The sequence below is a fragment of the Cydia amplana genome, chromosome 12 (assembly GCF_948474715.1).
Source record: "Cydia amplana chromosome 12, ilCydAmpl1.1, whole genome shotgun sequence".
NCBI lineage: Eukaryota > Metazoa > Arthropoda > Insecta > Lepidoptera > Tortricidae > Cydia > Cydia amplana.
The window spans coordinates 4,053,016-4,076,904 of NC_086080.1; the positions used below are offsets into that span (position 1 = coordinate 4,053,016).

The following is a 23,889-nucleotide window of genomic DNA, read 5'->3' on the forward strand; positions in this document are numbered from 1 at the left end:
TTGTATGATGGCACAGTGTGTATTACAATGTACATTTTGTTTCAATCTAATTAGAACATTTCATTACCCAAAAATTTTACCGTTTCATTGCATTCTCAAACAAACAAAATTCGTCTCAATTTACTATACAACAAGGCTCTAATTAAAAGTAGGAAAATTTTGTATAGTGTTCCTTATGAGGTTAAATAAATTCTTAACATAATAATAATGATAGATGCTAGTCAAATTCTAATGTTAACTCATGTTTGTATGTTTTAACACACTCCAACATTACTTACAAGGAAAACTGTCCGTAACAGACGTAATGAGCTATGCTAATCACGGCGGATGTAATGGGTAGATAATTACCTAAATAATGTATACTACGATATAATTACATTAAATAATGTACGGTCGCGTTTATAATTTTCTGGTCCGTGAGCTTTAGTAAAGGGTTATAGTTTTGTTTTTGTCATTAGGAGACTTAAATTATTAAGAAATCAAAAGTACTAAACAGTATTCTCATCATGAACAGACAGACAGACAGGATAGAGACTGTAATGCAAACAAAAGTTTAAAGGATGACTAAAATTCATCAGTATAACTTTTACTATACTTACTTAATGCTAAATACTTTGCTTTGTTTTAACTAAGTAATAATTCAAAACTCTATACGACAAGGGTTTCACTCACTTGAATTTTTAGTCGCTATTGGCGCCATGTCGCCAATAGCGACTAAAACTTCATGTGAGTGAAACCGTTGTCGTATAAACAGTTTAAAATATGTCTCACGAAAGTAATAATTCATCTATAAAACCGCAATTTATCGAAATAAACTAATATAGGTACGAGTATTCCAAGGCGATATCCCGATCTAATTTACGTATTCCTTTTGTAAATATCGAAGGTCAGTTCTTTGTAATACAGACATACAAGGTAAATAACCCGAATAAGTAGGAATAGGCATTTTTTTTCTAAATTTTAACAGTTACTAGCTTACTAGCTACTATATATTTGTACTTGTGCTACTACTTACCTACGACTAGTACTTGTGCTACCCTTTATTACTACCTACTTCTACTTTGCTTCGTTTCAATTAAAAATTCATCCCTCAAACCGACTTTCATCTAACTACACTAATATATTCCTTGGCGATATCCCGATCTATTTATCACCATTACCCGCGGATTAGGCGCGTCACGGGTAAGGTAATTATACGTTGGAATACTTAATGCCCGACGTAATTATATGGGCGCATTAGTTTGATAACGAGCGATTTTACTTAGCGCCGTTCCTTGGAATTGGATTGGAAGTTTAGGTTTGATTTGGGTTTGGTGGAAAAACAACTTTTAGGGCGTCCGCTAGCTGGCGCGGGTGGGTGGACGCACGCGGGTGCCATTCTGCCATTGTAGGTAAAATCCGTCGCACGCGTTAGCGTTGTTGCTCGTCCTAAACTGCTAATAATCTTCGGAAAGGACTTGCTATTAGAAGAAGAAAAAATACCAGTTTATTTTTAAAACTTCAGGAAATCAGTCCACCCGCTTGAGAATCACGGTACAGTGTCGTGTCGCAGACCGAAAAAAATACATAAAAACACGATAATGTTTTACACGCTTTTTGTGTTGGTGGTAATAAAATAGTGTTAAAATTTAACGTTATAATATTAAAATATTTTACTAATACGAGGTATCTACGGTATAATTGTTATGAATAAATAAATATTATAGGACATTCTTTCACAAATTGACTAAGACCAACCATAAGCTCAAAGTAGAAGGCTTGTCTTGTGGGTACTCAGACAACGATAAATATGTAAAAATTATAAATACTTAATTATTAGAAAACACCCAAGATTTAGCACGAAAAACTGTTTGTGCTAAAATAAATACCTTTACCGGGTTTTCAACCCAGGACCATAGGCTTCATAGGGGTCACTACACTACCAACTAGGCCAGACCGATCGTCAAATTGTTATATTCTAAAATGCACTTTAAATTAACCAGTACAATCTAGATTTTTCTAACACTACTGTAGTCCTATTAGTGTCACACACACTAACAGCCAGATAATGTTAAGCAGTCATTAATAGCTAATTGCTTTGCATTACCTGCCGAGCTAAGGATTTGCTCCAGCTTGCGCAGTTTTAGTGCTATAACTATCATAATTAGTGTGAAACAACATGAGGATATTTCCCACCGATTGGGATAATTTAGCCTTATTTTGTGACTTACAGAAAAAAAACGGAAAAAGTTATTTTTTATTTTATTTATTGAACACAATGCAAGCTTACAGTTTCCGACCAATTCACTTACATGCTAGGAATAGACAAATTATCAAAAATAATAAGGATTCACTTAAGGATTACCTTGTGATGGATTTATATATTGGATATTATGGTACTTATAGATAGGTTAGTTTAGGTTTTTGAAATTATACCTAAAGGCAGTCACAGTCAGTCGTTAAAAACTCAACAGGTATCGCGATGTTTAATTCATTAATAAATTGATCTCAGCTCAGCTTAGTCATTTCTCTTTTGGACGTCTTTGGCAGTCAAAGGGTTAGTACGAGTATACAGATTTCATCATCGCTCCCAATAATAACAACAATACTTCTCCAGCTAGTACAGTCACCAGCAATACTACATATACTACATATATTTGCGGCCTTACACATATGTGACGCGCTCTTATTGCGCTACAGTAAAGATAGGTAGTGTAATGATTTTTTTTTGCGGCTTTCGTTACGTAACATATTATTGCTGGTGACTGTACACATGCCTTAATAAACGAGATAATTGACTGTTTATGCTAATTGCTAACCGCCAATACTGCAGCTTTCAAAGCTCAAGATAAACTGCAAGGTCGACTCTGTATTGATGATAATAATAATAAGTACCTAGTTTACATTATACATTATAGAGCATTTTTACCGACTCCTAAGGCCCAACGAAAAATTGAGTAAGTATGTAGTCAGTACGGCCCGTAGTCCTACCAGTAGTACTATTGTTTTATACTCATTCAGATCCAAGTACTTAAAATACTTTTTTAATGTTATTGTACTTATACAGCACCTTGTACAGCACTTTGATTTTTTTTACGAACTTGTTAAAGGGCTCACAGACAAAACAAAACAGTCCTTTAGAAGTTCGTACACGCCAATTTCGATAAGCGCAAAATTTGAAAACAAAATGATGGGTTTTCTATTAAGTCCTACTGGTAGGACCGTGGTACGCTATGACTACACAATTGTTGTAGGAGCTGGGTCTGACTAAGAAAGTTAATAAGTACTATGGGTAGGACCTTGGGCCTTAGGAGGCTAGGCTCGTTGTTGGGAACAATGGGAACTACTTACTCGTATTTAGGTATCTGAATTATAGACGTTGTTTTCTTTTTAAATGTATTGATCTTCTCTCAATAATAAAAGGATTGGATCCTGCGATATTCGTTAACAAAGTCACGCACCTACTTAACCACTCAGCACTATTTAATAAAATATAATTTTAAATTATAAAAAAATACTGCTACTTATTTCTTTGCAGTTTTACATGTATGTAAACTGTATAATTATTGGTGCCATAAATAATATTTACTTACTTAATACAGTGTGTAAATCCAATACGGGCGAATATTTAAACGGTGGTTAGCATAGGACCTAAAAAGTATATTGAGATAGATTTTACTTAGAAATGCATTGAAAATTTTAACCATACAAAATAATTCGGCCCGCAATGTAATACACCACACAAGTTACGGGATACGAGCTTTTTAAAGTAACTGTCAACGCTTGTTGGCAGTTACTATAAAAAGCTCGTATCTAGTAATGTCATGTCATGTTTGCAGTACATTGCTGCTCGGTACATGTGGAAAAAATTAATCACGGGGTCATAATTAAGTGTAACTTAAAAAAACATTTTAATTAATGATAAGACGGGTAAATTCTATATCTGGTTTAATTTATTGCCCGTATTAGACTTACACACTGTATATATTGTATTTTAAACATTTCTCGGGATTTTTTAAATTCCAATTGAGTATTTTACCCGTATAGCTGACGATACGTCTTAAATAACATGCGATGTAACAACATTTTTTTTAAACGATTTCGAAAATGGGTCTGTACAGTCATACATACTATTAGTTGTTCGGTATCACCTACAAATTCACCGCCCATAATATGATAGTTAGGTATGTACAGTCCGCAATACTATTAGCTTAGCATATTTGCATACAAATTTATATGCATGGGTGGTACCTTTTCTCTGCAGCTGACTGTACCTATTGCTATACATTGAAAAATCAAATTGTGTCAAACGTCTTATACATATTCAGTTATATTTCTTTATAAGATAGTAATTTATACCATTAACTAAATTAGTTATTGTAATCTAAAGGACCAATTTCATTGCAGTTATTAATGTAATAAGGAAAAATATAATTAAATTCAAATTAATACAAGGTAACTGACGTGAACTATGAAGAACTGGAGTGGACTAGTAAACAATACATAATTAAACATAGGTATCTATTTTGTTTTGTGTTAATTAACATTATTTAATGAATAATTATTTTTGTGGTATAAATCAAAGTTGTCACATATCCAGTAACTTAGCCAACAAACACAAATATCCCATACATATTGTGAGTAGGTATACATATACATAGGTATGTGAAATTGTTTTTTGTTTCCGAGATTGTTACTAAAATTATGTAACCTATCTTTTGTATATTGATATTACATGTCACTAAAATACAAAATCTCATTTTCGGTGAAAGAAAACATCGTGAGGGAACCAGACTACAGATTACCCTCTGGGTTGGAAGGTCAGATGGCAGTTGCTTTCGTTAAAACTAGTGCCTATGCCAATTCCTGGGATTATTTGCCAAGCGGACCCCAAGCTCCCCTGAGCCGTGGCAAAATGCCGGGACAACGCGAGGAAGATGATGATATTATTGTTATGTTATTATTGTTATTAAAATATTGGTAAAATATTACAGAAATCGAACTAGTAATGTAGTCAACACACATAACTTAAAGAGGGAGAGGGATAACTTGATTCGCTGTCAAACATAATTATGATAGAAAGTGAGAATTCTATACGTGTATTATCTATTTTTCGTAATGCCTTATTTTTCTAGAAGTTTAGCTACTTTCTGGCACATAGCATTGAGTCCTCTACTCACGCACCAAGAGGCCAATTCGACTTTACATTTTGATATCTAAATGATTTTTTTTTATTATTATTTGCGCGTAATTGTTCGTACATGTATTGGCGCGAGCGAGACGCACGGACGAATGATATCAAAATGACATCATCTTGATTTCAAAATTTGAACTCGAATTGTGTTCCAAGTATAAGTAATAACGCCTCGCATGTGTGCGTCAGCGCAAAGACATTAACTTAATGCGACCTCATAATTACTAGTCGAGGCATTAATTCTCGCATCCATAATTTAGTTTAATACCCGGCACTGTTGGCCTACAATCAGGATAAATATTGTATGTCATTTGACATCAATTAAGTTGGTATTAGAATACCAATTCTAATGCTTTGTTTTTTGTCATTATGTTTTTTTGTGCCTCACAAGCTTTTGTCTACAACTCTACATGTAGTTTTAAATGCTCGTCTCTGTATCTACATGACTGTAATCTTGACATATCTCATTAGAAATAAAGGTGACAACAGGGTGTCAACTATAGTTGGTCAAGCAAATCTTGTCAGTAGAAAAAAATATTTGCCATATGAAAAATCGCGGGTTAGAAACTCTACGTTTGAATTGTTCGAAAATCGCGTATCATTTATATCTTATCTGTGGAACTGTTTTGTTCACATTTCATCGTTGTACATTGCTGCTTTTTGTTCGTTTCCTAGGGATACCATACTTCAGTTTGCTTTACATTGCTACTAACATATCCAGCTTGACTATATTTGGCATTATCATGTCGAGCATTGAGACGTTTAGATTACCTGTCAGTTTATCATTCGCTTGTCTTTTTCCGTCATACCTCTCTTTCGTTCGTCATTTCATTCAACTGTTACCTTTTCATATCATCTCTCACACAGTCCATCCACCTTTTCCTTTTACATTTCTCCACATTCATTCCTAAGAGCTCATTTAGACGGGACGAGAACTCGCATGCGATTTTGATTACATTGCGTCGTTTGTTCGGTCGGCTGAATTGATGTAGCCTCAATGGTCCGCAATGTAACTAAAATCGTATACGAGTTCGCGCGCCGGTTAAATGAGCCCTAATACCTAATAGGCTACCTGTGAGTTTATTATTGAGGTCTACGTGTAAAATACACAAGAATTATTTCTTGGTGTCCAAATCTACGGAAGTAGCAATTATATTTTATAAATTATAATTATAGTTATATTGTACGAGTATTATGTAATCTATTTATTTATTTTACCCCCTACTTCATGTCATAAAAAAATTATTTGCATAAAATTTAACTTTAATAGCTATCAATGGAGTTGAATATCATAACTGTAAAGGGTTGGATATCATAACTGTTCGTATGCGGTAAAGGGTTAACTTTTTAAACACAATAACCCAATACATAATAAGTAAGTACCTTTTTACGAAAAAAAAAGCGAAAAATTGCCGGCAAAATAAAACAAGTACGCTTTTCAAAGATAACAATCTATGCTACCTATAAACATAGTTTTTACATTTCATAATGACTCTTTTCATACATATTGAGCACTTCGCTCGTCCCCTAAGTCAATTAAACATATCGTAATTACAGTTTATGTGAAATTTTAATCGACAACATTAAAAAAATTAAAGCTCACAAACCGTACACCAGTCGAAATCATAATAAAACCATTAAAAATGGCAAATAACAGTTGTAAAACTGCGGCCGAGATCGCTCCCAAAACATTTCATGAGTATTAACTTTATTAAAATACAATTATTGTGGTCAATAAAGATTATATGTACCGCCTTGTAATTTACGCAATCTCATGTCTCAAAATCTTATGTCATTGGAAAAATTATCTTGTCTTCTACTACTTAAAGTGGCATTTCGAGAGACTGAAACATTTAAGATATGCAAAAATGAATTCAAGTCAGTATGTATAGTACGAAGTTAATCATTGCCAGAGGGCGACATTATGCGTTCGTCAAAATATTCACAGTAAATTGCTTTTTATGCACATATCATTATTAATGTTATTAAAGGTCATTTTGGATTGACAGCGAAATTAGCTGGCAATTAAATGGCTGACTAATGCGTACTTTCGATTTTTAACCCTAGCTGTGCGCGTTTGGTGTTATAGTGTTCATTTGGTTATTGTGTATCAAAACATCATTTTACGTCGTCAAAATAAAACGGTTTTTTAAGCACTAAAAAGATTTAAAAAAACATAAGTAGGTAACAAATTTTCTGATGTATTTTTATTGAATATATGATTATATTCAAGTAGATATCTCGCAAGTAGGAACACAATTGGTGATTTGTCTCAAAAAGTATTTGGTTCTTTTTTCCTTTATTTACCGCCTATGTAAATCATATCATATAATACATATAACGCAAAAAAACAAGTCCAAAATATGGTAGGTACTTTTTTTTTCTAAAAACAGAGGGGAAATACATATAATAGACGTATCACAGTCACACAAATGTGTAGGTAAATAAAATAATTAAAACTCCAATTGCATACTTTAAAAAAAAACAATTGTGCACTCAAGAACATTAAAATGTAACCTTGTTATACATAATTTATCATGCAAAAGAACAAGAAATATAAACAATATTTGATCACTATCTTACATTTCAAACATACATTTTGACATTAACACAACTAAATAGACACAAATTAAACACAACTTTTTAAATTATATAACAAACAATGTCATTTGCCGGCCGGCTGGTTAAAGCGTGCATTAAATTAAAAAAAAAATATCTCAAAAAGGCGTAGCATACGTTTCATAAATTGAAGGAACAATTAATGCGCTTGTACAGTGTATAAACATAATGATCGTCTACTTTATGTGTGCTTTCGCTATAAAACATACCTTAGGAGGTGATTGACTCTTGACAGTGACGTAGCGAAGTTTCGAGTTTTATTAAAACATCGGCTGAAGTAAATAAACTAATCTTTTCAAATACATAGACTTACGGTAGGTATCATAGGTTCAGAGAGCTGAGTTTTTGGAAAATCGTACCGCTTTTTTAGATCACAATAAACACGGTTGTCAAATTTACTTAGCAATCTTGAGGATTTTCTCTAGTGACTTCATCGATTGGAATCATGATTTTTGACTTTCGTTCAAGTAGGCTCGGTAGGTTTTAAACGCACTTTAAATTTTTGTAATAATTTATGCACAAAAGCTAAAAATATGAAAATTGCTTTTAAAATTGCGTAATTAATCGATTACTTTTTTAAACTTACAACAAAATTAAATTCAAAAACATAATATGCGCGGTCCTGAGCACGAACATCCATCTCGATCATGCTTACGCTAAGTGAGAGTGATAGAAGAACACGAACCTATGGGGCCTTAAACAAAAATAAGATTTTATTAAATGTGGAAAGAGACTTGTGCTCAGCAGTGGGACGTATATTATATACGAGTATGTTGCCTGTTAGTTACGCTATTGCAATTTTAACCTTGTGACCTATTGATGGTCGCTAGGTATTTGTATACAATTTGTTACATGTTATTTTTGTTATTAGCAGTAGCCTAGCCTTAAACAAAAGTGAACAAAATCATTGTTCACAAGATACGCTTTCAAATGCTAAACGGTCAGTTTATAAAATTTCAACTGTGGCATGTGCAACCACTGTTTATGAAACAGTGTTGTGATCGCTCCTTTGAGGTACTGTCGCGTCGCCTCATTACATTAAATTGCAGCATTTTAGCTTTAAATTTAATTGTCTGGCAATTTATTATGCAAACTAAACCAATTATTGATAATTCGACCGTCTGTTTATCAATTACTTAGTGACAAGTCCCATTGCCATTTTCGTAAAGGTCAATCCAAACTAGGTTGGTTTTAGAAGAACATAATATTAATTATATTGTTTTTTTTTTGTAGACACAATTCACCCTCATATATAGAATATATACCTATTGCCAATTGTGGTCCGTTGTAAAAATTACCTATGATAGAAATATATTTTGTGTCAAAAAATACTATCTACACAAGTGTTTATACTTTTTACATCAAAAATTTAAAAATGGGAATTTACCAAGTGTAAATATTATTCAACAAAGTCCTAAATCTAGCATCCTTAATGACAGTCGCCACATAAAAAAAAAGTATACCTAACCGCACTAAGCAAACTAAAGTACGACACTAAAGTTTGCCAAAGGACTGACAAATTGGTTTGACCAACTACAAATGCCTACACTATACTTTCCACCATCCTTGGTACAATGCCTAAAGGGCCTATTTTAGAATTAAGCTAGTAATTAATTTCTTTTAGTAATACCACTGTACATAATATCTTGTTTGTAAATAAATGATTTTGATTCCTAAATTAGACAATTTTTAGGTTGCCACAAGTTAAAACAAGGCATAATCTCTTCGTTTCATATGTTGTCGCCTTTCCCTTGCTGCACCGTGTATTTTTATAATTGCCTCTTGCATTTAGCACTGCGCCGGATGGGCCCTAATTAAGCCCCAATTACCGCTAATGCGTGTAATGAAGCTCATGAGCGTATTGTTGAAGAAGTGTCGCGTCACTACGGGCTAGTGTTGTGCTATAACCATTCCTTTGCAAGTTTTACGGAATTATGTCCATAAAATTGAAATAAAGTAAGAAAAACAATTTATTGACACAATTAAAAATATACATTACAGTTAAATTTTACACACGTAAGCACTTAACATAGACACAATGTATTAATGAGGTTAATAAAAAAATATACATGAAATAGGACAGACCATATATTATAAAATTCTTCGAATGGTCAACCCCATTGGCAGTCGCTTCTTTAAAAACCCAGAAATAGCGCAATGTTTAGAATTATTGTATGCTCTTAACGGAGGACTGAACGTAGGATCTGAATGAAATGAATTAAAATAGGATCTGAATGACAATGAATGAAAAGGTATTAGTTTTTTATTATTAGATTGTCCCATTAAAAATGAAATAATCAATTAAAGAACGAAAAAGAACGTAACCGGCACCTACCTATTTTGTATGGAGCGATTACCTGTTTCCGACCCCGTAATGGCGCATCACTAGCGACAGTTATACTGAGTTTCAATGAAAACGAGCAAGCGTGTTACACTTCGTACGTGAGACGTCACAAATATGCGCACATTCTTTGCTTTATCACAATGTAATAAGGTTGCATATCGTTTATCATTAACATTGGAGGTTAAAAAGGGTTAACTCTGCACAGAGTTGTGAAAAAGTGTGGAAGCTATGGAAATCTGATGTTTATGGTGGCACCAGTATACTTTGTCGACATCCCGCGTAGTACGCCATTTGGTACTGGTCGTTACAAACTTTCATCCATTCTTTTTCACGGTTAATACATTTTTCCGCTTGATGATGCCTTTTGGTGTGGTCCCTTCAGAATCATTTAAAGCTGGTCTTAATAACAATGCAATCATAGCAATGTGACGTTTACCGTGTTCAGAGTTAGCTCGTCCTTCATTAATGTGCAAAAGTATTGTCAACTAAAAGTAACTGTTTCCACAGGCTCGCAGCCTCGAACGGCGAGATCACGATCACCACATCAGCGCACTCTGGCACCGGCAGCTCTGCGGGTTCAGCACCAGCCCCGTCACCCCACGCGCCCGTCAAGATGTCACCCGGCTCTGTCAAGAGCTCGCACGACGACGACCTGCTGGCTGACTCGCCAAGTAAGTGTTACGTCTCACTCCGGCACCGGCAGGTCTGCGGGCTCAGCACCAGCCCTGTCACCCCACGCGCCCTTCAAGATGTCGCCCGGCTCTGTCAAGAGCTCGCACGACGACAACCTGCTGGCTGACTCGCCAAGTAAGTGTTACATCTCACTCCGGCACCGGCAGCTCTGCGGGCTCAGCACCAGCCCCGTCACCCCACGCGCCCTTCAAGATGTCGCCCGGCTCTGTCAAGAGCTCGCATGACGACCTGCTGGCTGACTCGCTAAGTAAGTGTTACGTTTCACTTCGGCACCGGCAGCTCTGCGGGCTCAGCACCAGCCCCGTCACCCCACGCGCCCGTCAAGATATCGCCCGGCTCTGTCAAGAGCCCGCACGACGACGACCTGCTGGCTGACTCGCCAAGTAAGGGTTATCTCTTCCCTGACGCGCACTCGTGAAAGCGCCTAGAGTCAGTGGCGTACCTTGAACTAATAATCTAGCTGTGGACGAAGTCGCATCTCCGGGGCCCTTTTCTTTCAATGTGTATTACCAAGGTAATAAAAAGGCTGGTACTCGCGAGTTCCCTTAGGATGTTTCACCCTCCGCCACTATCTAGAGCCCGTGTACAAGTTCCATAAAATGTCGAGGAAACGCTGTGTTCTACACCGTGCATTGAGCGCAGGATTATAAGATACAAACTTACCCCTGTTTTACCACGCTCACAATTATTGACAATTCACCGTACCTCACTGGTCCAACAAGTAAATATTGACGGTAGAATATATCAAATAAACTCCTGATATACGACTCCCCTACAACCAGGCTTCCTTTCGCTTTCCAATGCATTACTGATTATTGGCAGCCAGTTTTCTTATTCAATCATTCTTAAGTTGCCCCACAGTTTTATCCAGTTACAGATTTTACAGGATTGAAAGAAATTCAACAATTACGAAAGCTTGGGAAAGTTCTTCTGCCTCCTTCTTCTACCTACTGAAATGTACCTGACGAAGTACGTTATATACTCCTAGCGAACGTGTTTTTAAGGAATATATTCTTATATCTTTATCGGACACCTAAGGATATTTTCACCCAAAGTAATGCTATCATGAACTTACAAGTCTTACAACCATTTATCAATTCATTACCCCTACACAGTCAAGCAAAAGTTTGCTTCATCAGTTACTTAAACAGAATTAACTTAAGCAAAACTACCTAAACGCTATTTTGGACTCGCAACTCTACTTATCCATATAAGTTTCTGTCTAAGCATAGCACGAATCCATTAGGCGAGTCTAGTGTTGTAGGAACTGTTTCGCCTAATGCTATAAGAGTTAGAGGAAAGTTGCGTACAGTTAGGGACTTAGTAGGCTGCGCTCAGGTACAGCGATAACAGCTGACCGTTAATAGATCTTGTTCCCTTGCGATAAGGTTTAGCATTGTTCATAACTGTGATGGTGGTACTTTGATCTGGTTAGGGAAATTTCTTGGTCATTTCCGATTTATTGTTAGATCTAGTTTGGTAACTACGTTGTGGGGAGCAAAGTTAGGGGCTGTGTTTGATGCTCCGTGTTTTATCGCGTGTTTGTTTACACTTTCGACTTTATAATATTGTTTAATACTTACTTTGTTATTAGACTCTTGCCACACGTAGATACATATATGTACTTTGGTTTGGTACAAAAGTAAAGAACATTTTTAATAAAATACTTATTGTTTTTTTACGTCTTTGCAAAGTTACTATACGGCTTTGGACCAAAGACGGAAGACTACCTATTCTGACGGAAGATTAAAAGCTTCATTGATGTTAAAATAGTAATTCATTAGGAAATATCACTAAACAGCAACACGCAAGTGACATCTCTGTTGTTGCTTGCATCCACAGGCTTTGGTAACCACTTTTACCATCAGGCAGGACGTACCTATGCTTGTTTTCTATTAACATTGTATAGCAGAAACTGACCTATCCACCAAAAAATAACTGACCTAATAGCTGATTAATCATCGAACCAAACTCTTATTTTGGCCCAGTTCAGTTTTAGAACCTTCTAGATTTTTAACCTAGGCTAGGTATAACAGTTAAGCAGCTTAGGCGTTGACCTACTCCGTCTAGACGTAATATTTACGGCTCACAAGCCAATTCGAATGTGCACCTGAACCTGACATCAAACTGAAATTTGAATGATATTGGAATCACATCAGAGATCCTACCACAAACACCTAAGTTCGCAAATTGCGGCTATCTTTCTTTTTTCCTCCAATACATCATCATCATCATCATCATGCCCTTTATCGCCCACTGCTGAGCATAGGCCTCTCTTCTAGTACGCCACTTGTCCTGGTGCTGAGCTAATCTCATCCAGAAGTGACCCGCAATCTTCCGGATGTCATCCACCCAACGAGCCAACGCACGCCAGGCGCTTCTTTTATCCGAAAGCGGCCACCATTCTGTTAACATTTTAGTCCACCTGCCATCACTTTGCCTAGCAACATTAAGGCATAATTAGAGTGTCAGTCTGTCAGAGTAAGATGTCCGCAATTTGCGAACTTCAGTGTTTGCGGTAGGCCTTCATGCTATGAAATTATTCTTCATTTTTCTTCAATCTGTCATTCGCGCGTTCATTTCGCTCTGATTTCTGTCCGTACATATATTAGTGCGAGCAAGACGCCAGCGCGAATGACAGCTAACTTATAAGATTCCAATATACAGGGTGCTTCCTGTAACAGGAGCAATAAATTAAACTAAAGGCTGTACTCATCAAATTGAACAGCATTTGTTCAGCAACTTTACAGGAAGCACCCTGTATGATTCAAATATCGCATTGATGTCAGGTGCAGGTTCGAATCGGCCTGTCACACTGATTATTGAATGAGACATTAGTAGAATGTATCTCTATTTCTGAATGCAGAGCGCTACAGCGGAAAATATCTATGAATGGGCTACGTTTTGACTAGATACTTTTAGATTGTTAAATTATAAGTTCTACCTGAGTTTACGGAACACCAATTCCCATATGTTAAAGAAAATATTTATTAGAGAATGTAAACTGTTACGAGTTTGAGATCTATATAAAGCTCCTTTACATTTGCTTTAGCTTTTTTAAATAAGGTCATGGACAAATGGAACTACAGAGTGCTACAGATTGAATAAACAAGACCAGCGTTTTTATTCCGTGTTTTATGCCGTGTAAAAGCGTTCATTAGCGATTGGCATTATTTAATGCAGGAATAGCACTGAATCGATACAGTCATTATCGACAATTAGCCTAGTTGGTCCCTTGCCGTTTAGCTCTTAGGTATTTATAGGTGAGAGCTTTTTATAGGTAGTTTATATTATGGTTCCGTACCCAAAGGGTAAAAACGGGACCCTATAAGACTCCGTTGTCCGTCTGTCTGTCTGTATGTCTGTCCGTCTGTCTGTCACGAGTCTGTAACTCATGAACCGTGATAGCTAGACAGTTGAAATTCCATACAACAAACGTGATTTTTTTTGCCGTTTTTTGCAAATGGTGCGGAACCCTTCGTGCGCGAGACCGACTCGCAATTGGCCGCTTTTTATTTCTGGTCCCTGCTGCCGTGACGGATATCTACTGATAATCTTCTAAATTAAGTAAAAGTTCTGATACTTACATGACGGACATTTGAAACATATATTTTTCAAATGTTTTAGAACTACACTGCAAAAGGATTTTTAGTAGAGCCACCTGTAGAGGCTCTGAGCAATTCTTAGGATTTGCACAATTGACCTTGACGTCCGTTTGTACGACCACAGATAAGATAATGACTTGAATTTTGACACCAAAAGGGATAGTACCATACATAAGAAAGGGACATCATGATTCGTCCCTGAATCGTTGTCAAACTTCGGTTTTGTAGGAAGTTTATTTTCTGTACGCTAGTACTATTATATTATGTGTCTGTGATGTTAGGTATAGTTCTTTAGTTTTCCGAAGTTCTGTGTGCTACTTTAACCGGAATAGATTAGCAGGACAACGGCAGCGGCTAAATGTGATCAGCTTTTCGAACTTTGAGCAGTACTACTACCATTAAAAACAATAGCTCGCAATTCCGCTAGGGAGTTTTAGTCTGTACGATTTTGCAATCGGTACCCCTAGTGTAAATTTCATTCCATAGCATGACGTGACGTAAACGTTTGCGTTAAGTGTCATTTTGTGTGGGATTTTGAGTTTGGTTCCAAAACGTCCCGCTTGGCGCGCTGTTCTGAATCCCATACAAAATATCATCAGTATTTATTTTCAAGTTTTGATGATTCTAACCAGAATACATTGGAATTTTTAAATTTTAAACTTCATTTGCTTTTCATTTGACATTACTCGCAGTCCATCTCGCTCGCACTCGTAACTACATTGGTGCACGCAAAATACACTGCGAGTAACAATTTAGGCAATTTTTGAACCTGAAGTGGAAAAATACGTTAGTGACTCGTTTTAATATATTTATTAATATAGGCAAATTGTAAATTGAGTATTTATCAAGTTGAGTATGTACATGTAAAACGTCAAATGCGGCTTGGAATGCGATTTTACAAAGATTACCCCAATAGACGTTAAATCACGGAGAGGGTGGTACGCCCCGGATACATTTATAAATTGCCCAGTGATTGCTAGGGGCACAGATGAAGTGTAAAAATATTCAATATTATTGGATAGTTTCACACGAATCATTCAAGCTTGGAAACGCTTGTGTTGTGAGTACCTAAGTGACGATGAAATAATAAGATGTATTAGTATTGCAACTTCTGACTTTCGTAGCTGTAGGAATAAGAATTTATGTCAGTTTTAAATTGTACAATTTCCAAGTAAGTACCTACTGCGGTTTTCTTCGTACTTACTTCCTTATTTCTCCAGTTTAGTTGTTCATTTTTCTCTTGGTATTCTAGCTACTTAACTATCTATTTCTGCTGAGCACTAGCTAAATCAAAATTTCACCAAATCGTCCCGAATCCGTCTCGTGACATATAAACCGGCGACGTCGTGTCCCCGGGCCCCAGTTCTATTGATTACTATTTAATTCGTTGTTAGTGGAAACAATTACTAAATTACCGAGTTCCTCTCTCCTCCTCTTGGTACGAATTTATATAAATACATCGATTGACCGATTCGATACGATTGGGAATGCTTGGGAACGCGATTGCGTAATCGATTAATCGTATCGTAATCGTTAGTTTTAGTTTTGTCGGTTACAGACTAATTAGTCAAATTTACGAACAGCTATTAAGTTTTTTGTTATGTATATGATTCCGTTCGCGGGTTTTATTATTTATTAAAAATGTAATAACCTTCTTTAGGGATCAGACTTTATTTCATTATATTTTTTCTCGTTTTCGTATCGTTACTCATCGTTTTGGCAGTTAAAACTTGGATAAGATTATTTTATTCAGAGTTATTTCTTAAATTAACCTTAATGAAAAATGCTTTTCATTTTCATATAATAGGTACATTGTCAATTTAAAATCATTAAAATTAGTCATAGAGATTTGAATTAACTTTCAGCTCTTACTTACAATAGGTAGGTATATGTATTCTAGCAAAGTCAGTTTGCTAAAAAGGGGCGAAATTCAAATTTTTCTATGGAAATACAAACCTTCGCGCCTACAATTTTTAAATTTGCCGTCTTTTCTACTGTCGGAAATGGTGTGCCAAACTACAGATAAAATGTTAAGTCGAATAGTAGCTTCTAAAAGCACGTAAAAAAATTGGTATAAATAGGTAGGTACAGTTATTAATGTTATTATGAATAAGTACTACAGTAATTCAATTTTAAGCGGCAAGTTACTTATAGATTCTTTAGATCTCAATTTCAAAATTAATGAAAATATTCATCGTATACCACCTATAAAATGAAACCATAATGACTTATAATTAGATGTATTTATAAACAATAAACAAAGGCTTTTAGCGATCAAAGGGCCCGATGGAAGGCAATATAGTTAATCAACTAATTAAAGTCAATTACAAATAATTTAGGATCGATAAAGACAGCGATAAGAAAGAAAGAGTTGGCTGTCGACGGCTAATTGGCAAACAAGGTTTAGCCGTAGTTGAGAGATTTATGTCGAAACAGAGAATGTACAAACGTACCCTTTTACTTTTGCTACTTTTACTATGCAAGATAGAACCGCATATAGGGTTGCCATATGTCAGGTTTTCTTCAGGAATCTCAGGATTTTTGCTTCGTTGTCTGGATTGCGGGGGAACTTGGCAAAAATCAGTTTGAAAAACCTCAGCTACTTAACCACTAGAAGCTAAAAGTTAGGAAAGGAAAGGTTACCGCATATAGGGTTGCCATATGTCAGGATTTCTTCAGGAATCTCAGGATTTTTGAATATTAATCAACTCCTAATCCCTCTGCATTGCCATGGCACATTACTTTAGAAATCGCCGTCACTTGTCTGTTTGTACGTAGTTAAATCTGTGAGATCGATAAAATATTGATGTTGCTCATGAAATCGACCTGTCTTCTTCATCTTGTCATTTTTTTTTAGTTTAGTCTGCATAGTTGCCGCATGGCGCTAACTGTCAGGCGCAATGTACGGCCAAGACGGGTTCGACCCAACATTGTACATAGTAATTTATAATTTATTGTAATGTATTTTATCTTTTTGCTGTCTTTGCCTTTTGTATGTTATATATTAATTTTGTTTTGTCGTGATTGTTTCACCGGATGGTCTCATCGGAAGATCAGCGCTGAAAATCGCCAGCAACATGCTTGAGACCATTTCGTGGCACTTTATCCTTTTATTCTCTGTTATATCTCTTGTTATCTCTTGTTATATATCTGTTACATCTGTTTCTATTTTGTGTTTGTGCTCACGAATAAAATTATTTCTATTCTATTCTATTCTAATCTTATGAATATAGTCAACATTCAAAAATGTCACCGTTATTTGAGTCCAAATTTTGGTGTTTAACCTAATAAATCATTTGTTTTAATTTGAGGCTTATTTCAACTGTACTAACAAGAAACCCGGCCATCTCTCATCTTGTAGTACGAGTCTAAACTTTAATCATCACATCACATGGTATACTTTACCATCTCAATTGTACAAGATACGATTTTGACTAACTAACCGTTTTTAGGACAAACGTATACTTTAATTGCATCTAATCGACGTAATACGTAAATTGTTGTCGCTACCATTTGTTACCCATTTTCTACTAATACTTAATTACCCAGGTCGGTACTATTGTAACAATTAGTTCTAGATTTACTGTGGTTGGTACTACAACAAACTGGTTAGTCTAGTGGTTACATTAAGTACATTGTACGACTATGAGTCTGGCTGGGGGATGTATATTAAATTAAATTTAAGCCTGAGTCATAAAGGCCTCCTAGGCTAGTCAGTAGTGACTACCTACGAAACAGCAGGTTCGAATCCTGGTAAAGGGCAATTACGTACTTAGTTGTGTGGTCCCTGAGTTATGGATCTTTTCTATGTACTTATTTATTTAAGTATATTTATATATAATTATCTATTATATATATCGTCCCCTAGTACTCACAATACAAGCCTTATTGAGCTTATTGCGGGACGGTTTGAGTAAGATTTTCCTTTTATTTATTTAATACTAAAATAAAAAAAATATTTGCCAAATAGACTTTTCAAAAAACTTTTACGCCCGCATTGAGAATATATGTACTACATAAGAATATGAAGCCGAGCAATGTAGTGCGAACTACGAAATAATAAGACTAATAATTTTAATTGCGTACTAATCATTAATATTATACTTTAAGAGCCAACAGGAGTGGTCATTTCTCTCTTCCGTTTTCTCCGTGGGTTTTGAAGCTAGAGCAATGATTTTTTCACCTCAGCAGCTCGAACAAGGGTACTTTGATTCTTAAAAACAGTGAGCAAAATGCGATTTTGCTCACTGAGTGAGACAAAATGACATTCAACTGACCTTTATAGTCAAATGTCATTTCAACATGCGGGGTCTAATAAAAGTTCGAAATACTTGGGTTCTATTATCTCTGTCCCTTTCACACTGTCACAAAAAGAAACAGACAAAAAAAGTTAAAACGACATTCAACAGTATATTCACGGTTTATAATAGACCCCCGAAAAACTTCAGACCGCATCGTTCCAAACCACGTACGAGTATGAATTCTTAATAATTAATAAATAAAAATAAAGTTTAAGATTTCATAAAAACTGATAAAATACTATATTTTAGGTATTTTATTGTACAATTAAAATAACGAACTCAAAAAATACACAGATCATCACGCAAAATTAATTATTTTACTTTTAAGAATTTCTACCATAGTTGACAAATAGTACGTATCCGCAATTCGGACCGTATCTTACAAAGATTTTTTTTGTTGTCAAAGTTGGCGATTGAAGTGTCAGTTAATGTTTGTTATTTCTATATTATTTTACTGGAATTTATTATTACGTTTTGTTTTTGTGTTCCATTGCGGTAATTAAACTTAATTGTTTGTATATCTTAAGAAAACATGAGTGCAGGTATTAAGTGATGAAGAAGGATTACATTTTTCAAGTTGTCTAATAGGTATGTTCTCACTGCGCTGAGGTGAAAAATGTTGTGTACTACACGAGATCAAAGTTATTTACATCTCGTGCGCTTTTGAGTCCCTTACTACGCTCAAGATTCTAAATTAGATTCACTCGCTACGCTCGTGAATCTATTATAGAATCTTTCGCTTGCACGGGACTGAAAATAAGCACTCGAAGAAATATCAGACTTTGATCACTTGTTGTACAAATAACTATTTCAACACAGATTAATATTGTCAATATCTGTGTCGGACCGTTTTACTTACTTCTTTTTAAATTTTTGTTTTTTAAGGCGCTAGAGCCCTTCAAAAATGGCCAAAATGGCCTAATTGACTATGGCGCAATGAGAGGCGTGGTATTCAAAACTGATATCAATTAGCCAAAAAAGCAAAACGGTCCGACACAGATAATTTCATAATCATTTAGATTTCCAAATTTGGTTACGTCTGGTTAAGTTTTGGAGGAGGCAACAGTCGAGTACGAAACCTCGATTTTAGAGATTTTTACGCAGGATTTTTCGCCTTGTCCTTATCGCACTAGTTTTAGGAGCCGCTTCCGTTAGCGAAACGGGTATGTTTACCTAAAATATTTAAATCTCAGCTCCTGTTTCGCCTTAAATTAATCGGTATAAACTCTTTAAATAGAACGATAGAAAAAATCAACATTTAAACATAATAGTTGAAAGGAAACAAAAACGATTGACGTCAATATAAACTAACCATTTCAAGTTATCGAATTTATTATGGATTATTATTTAGTAAATTGAAAATCAATATAGTATCTATTGTGTAATTAAAATCAGTATTAATTACTAGACAAGCAAATGAAAAGCCCTCGATAATTTATACAAAGAAAAGGTCAAACTTTTATCAACCGGCTTCAATTCTTTAAAGAAACTTGTTCAAAAGCACTTACAACAGTTACGATAATAATACGCGTTAATTATAATCGATATCGTTTTCGATTCTACATCGTAATCGTAGCTCGAACCGAGTTGATTCGGCGCGCGTAATTTTATCCATTATGCATACAGAAACTTCACCCGGAAAGTAATTCCTGAACGAAATTGTTCTTTTCCTCAACGACTTAAGGAACCAAAACACAAAAGTAAGCTCAACTAGCACGCACATTGAAACTGGTAAAAGTGTATGTTTCACCCTAATCACTCGAAAACTTTAATTAAGAATAATCAAGCGTTGAATATAAAATGTCGAAATAACGGCCCAGTTCGATTATTATGACGAATTTTTCTGTTTTAAATATGCATGGACTTGGCATGTGAATTCGGCATTAGACGCTTCTAAACGCAAATCCGATATTAGAGGATAATTTTCAAGTATTGAGGGAGAAATTTCGAATGAAACTAATAGGAAATGTATTAGAATCACGCGCTCGGTCAGACAGAGGTAAGTAACCTTTTAACGTTGAAAGAAAGCATTTGGAATAATTGGTTTTACGCATTACTACAAAATGGCGGCCGAACGCAGACTGATAGACACGCGAAGTATAATCGCTCCTAATTAATTTACTACATGTATTAAACAATTAACACAGCGGTATCTTGATGCATTATTGTTATTGAATTTCGTCTACGCTTAGCCAATTGACTTTATCTTTGGAGTTTAATTAATGGTGAGTTGTTATCACGCAACGTCTGTAATTGGCTGAAAAAGCCTTAGCAATTTCAAATTATGGTAACGAAATGCGAGATCAGTTGTTCAATGAATTGATACTTTGGGTGCTCCAAATTTAAAAGGCGAATAAATTTTAGATGGGAATGGACTTTGGAAGGAGTTAGGAAAATTAGGAGTTAGGAGTTAGGAGTTAGGAGGGTTAGTATTCGTTAGATTATGTAACTGAAGGCCATGAATAATGTTTTGACAAACCCTTATTACTTAGATACTGTCTACGTAACTATACTTTTCAATTGTTATTGAAACTGGCAATCTAATATCTCTATTTCTAATGGAATTACCAATGTCATAATATAATGACAGCTTGAATAAACTCCTAATGCAAAAGAACAATAATTTAAGAACAACTCCCTATATTATATAGCTACTATATTGTCTATACACAGTTCTAAACATACTTATGTACTCTTGTCCTAATATTTTATGACAGTAATTAGGGTTGGCCGGTCGAAGTATTTTACAGGTGCCGCCAGTATAGGTTTTATCCGTCAATCCTACGAATAGTGTCAATTTCTATTTTTTTATGCCCTTTAAGTCAAATCCCATAGAACAAGACTAGAGACAGGTAAAACCTATGCTAGCGCCATCTAAAATCCTTAGACGGTTGCCAACACCATTGCTCCCTTTTCCCCTTTCCAACTACATACTTATATCTAAATTTACAGTCTTCGCCGTATATACCTACCTATATGTAACAAATTATGAGCACACCTATCTATCAATAACCACTTATTACATTATCCATTCATTAAGCCCCCCTAAACTTATTACTCATAAGATATACAAACAATATCGATACAACAACTAAATTAGAAATCGTCTGAGCATTTTGTGCCGGTAAATGGAGGAACGATTGCCAATTTAGCAACCCTACCTTGTCTTAATTGATGCAGACTACTACTTAAACTAGCGGGGGAGATAGGGAAAGTAATTTGTCATCGGTTAGCTAAGCAAGGACCTGCAGTGTGGCACCCCTGGAGGCGACGTCGCGCAAATGTTTTGGCAATCACCAATTTTATCTTATCTGTATCTAGTTTTACGGATCCGCTGCCAAAACGCCGCCCCCATACAATCTAAGTTAGGTACGCTCTCGTTTTAAAACAAGCTTTATTAATTATATGAAACTTGGCATGAACATTAACGAAACATAAGTACCTATATGTCTGGTATTCGTTTTTGTTGCTAAAAATGGTTTTACAAAAAAAAACAACGGGTTGCACTCCGGGAGTGCCGGCAGAAGTGAAAACTCAGTGACATTATAACAGTTTTTCGATCAGATCACGTGTCCGTCTTACGAAGCGTCTTACGTCTTACGCTGTCGCGAGTTTAACATTTTTTCCCCATCACATAAAGTGCACAGCGCCGTCAAAGAAGTTTTCACTTCAAAAAATAGAGCGAGTGGAAGGTTTGTATGAGAAACTTCTACATAAGTAATACTTGCTTTAATTTAACTATACGTAATATAATTTCGATTGTATCATCATTTGTTGCAAGATATCTAGAAGCCTTAACTCTAGATAGGTATATTTATACATAAGTATACCTAACGTCCAACACCTTACAACTAAAGTAGTTGTCACATACAAAATATAGAATTTTAACACAAACTAGATTTCGGTGACGTGACGAAGGATTCACAGAAAGCAAAGCGTTCAAGCATACAATTCTAACATTCGTGTGTTCCGGGTCTTGTCTTTAATGACGTTAGCACGCATAATTAGGAACCACCACCATCGGCTAATTACTCCAAATTGCCCACTAAACTTGGCTATAATTTTGATGCTGCCTTAACGACTAAATGCCCCAGTTTTGCTAAGGGATTGGAAGATTAGAAAGACGTTTTAACAGGATAACCCTTTTATGGGTTACACTGAAGGTTTTGGCGAGAACTAGGGTATGCTACGCCGATAGAATCCATCAAAGTCCATAAGTAATAGTGAAACAAGCATGTGTTTGCTTAAAAGTATCTTCTTAAGTGTAAGTTGTAACTTCAAAAGGATTGCTACAGATATCCCTAAAAACACTATTAAAATTAACACTTAAAGTGTCATTCTATGGAACTTGCTAACTAATATGTAAACCGCCATATTGAAACTGTCAAAAAAGATGAATTAACTATTGACTTTTGTTTAAATATAGTTAGCAAGTTCTATAGATTGACACTTTACATTATTGTTTAATTAATATTAAGTATGTTATGTTAAGTTCAGGTTTAAAGACGTCAAAATAATCTTAAACTATAATTAAAAACATCTCTTACAATTTAAAAAGTTCATTGAAATGTAATAACATTTATGCTTATTCAACAGATCAACCAACAATAAGCCAATCGTCCAGTAACGTCGTCGACGGAATCAACCTAGAAGACATTAAGGAATTCGCAAAGGCCTTCAAGCTACGGCGGCTTGGCCTAGGCCTCACCCAAACACAGGTCGGTCAGGCCTTGTCCGTCACCGAAGGCCCCGCTTACAGCCAAAGTGCCATTTGCAGGTAATTCCCATTTCTATCTCCCCTTAATTAAACTGATATATCGCCTTAAGACAGCCAAGTGGACGAGTGTCGAAAATAAATTGTAATCGGCAAGATAAAGTCGCACGCTTGTCAACGTTTTCACAACAGGCAACCCTAAGGGACAGACAAAAAAGGTTTAAATATTCATCACCTTTTTTAGGGGGCCGCCGTCACGCGGGCCAAGTCGCTCAGTTATCACTCCAACTTTTTAATATCGTTAATTGAAGTGATTTGTAAAACAGCATGACTTCCTTTCATTGCTTACAATTCTTTTAATTAATTACCATTCGGACGGCTTCCGGCGCTCACTATGACGTGGTTTACACCATTTTTTTTACTCCGCTTGGCACGGGTGC

General features: G+C 35.7%; 1 protein-coding gene across 5 annotated transcripts in view; it reads left to right on the forward strand.

The window, feature by feature from the left end:
* Positions 1 to 23,889, forward strand: part of LOC134652814 (POU domain, class 6, transcription factor 2) — a 202,918-nt gene that overhangs the window by 171,061 nt on the left and 7,968 nt on the right. For all 5 annotated transcript variants that reach the window (XM_063507987.1, XM_063507988.1, XM_063507989.1 and 2 more), the window contains exons 8-9: positions 10,644 to 10,807; positions 23,332 to 23,512. In XM_063507987.1, the coding sequence (XP_063364057.1) occupies positions 10,644 to 10,807; positions 23,332 to 23,512 (345 nt within the window). The remainder of the gene's footprint in view (positions 1 to 10,643; positions 10,808 to 23,331; positions 23,513 to 23,889) is intronic.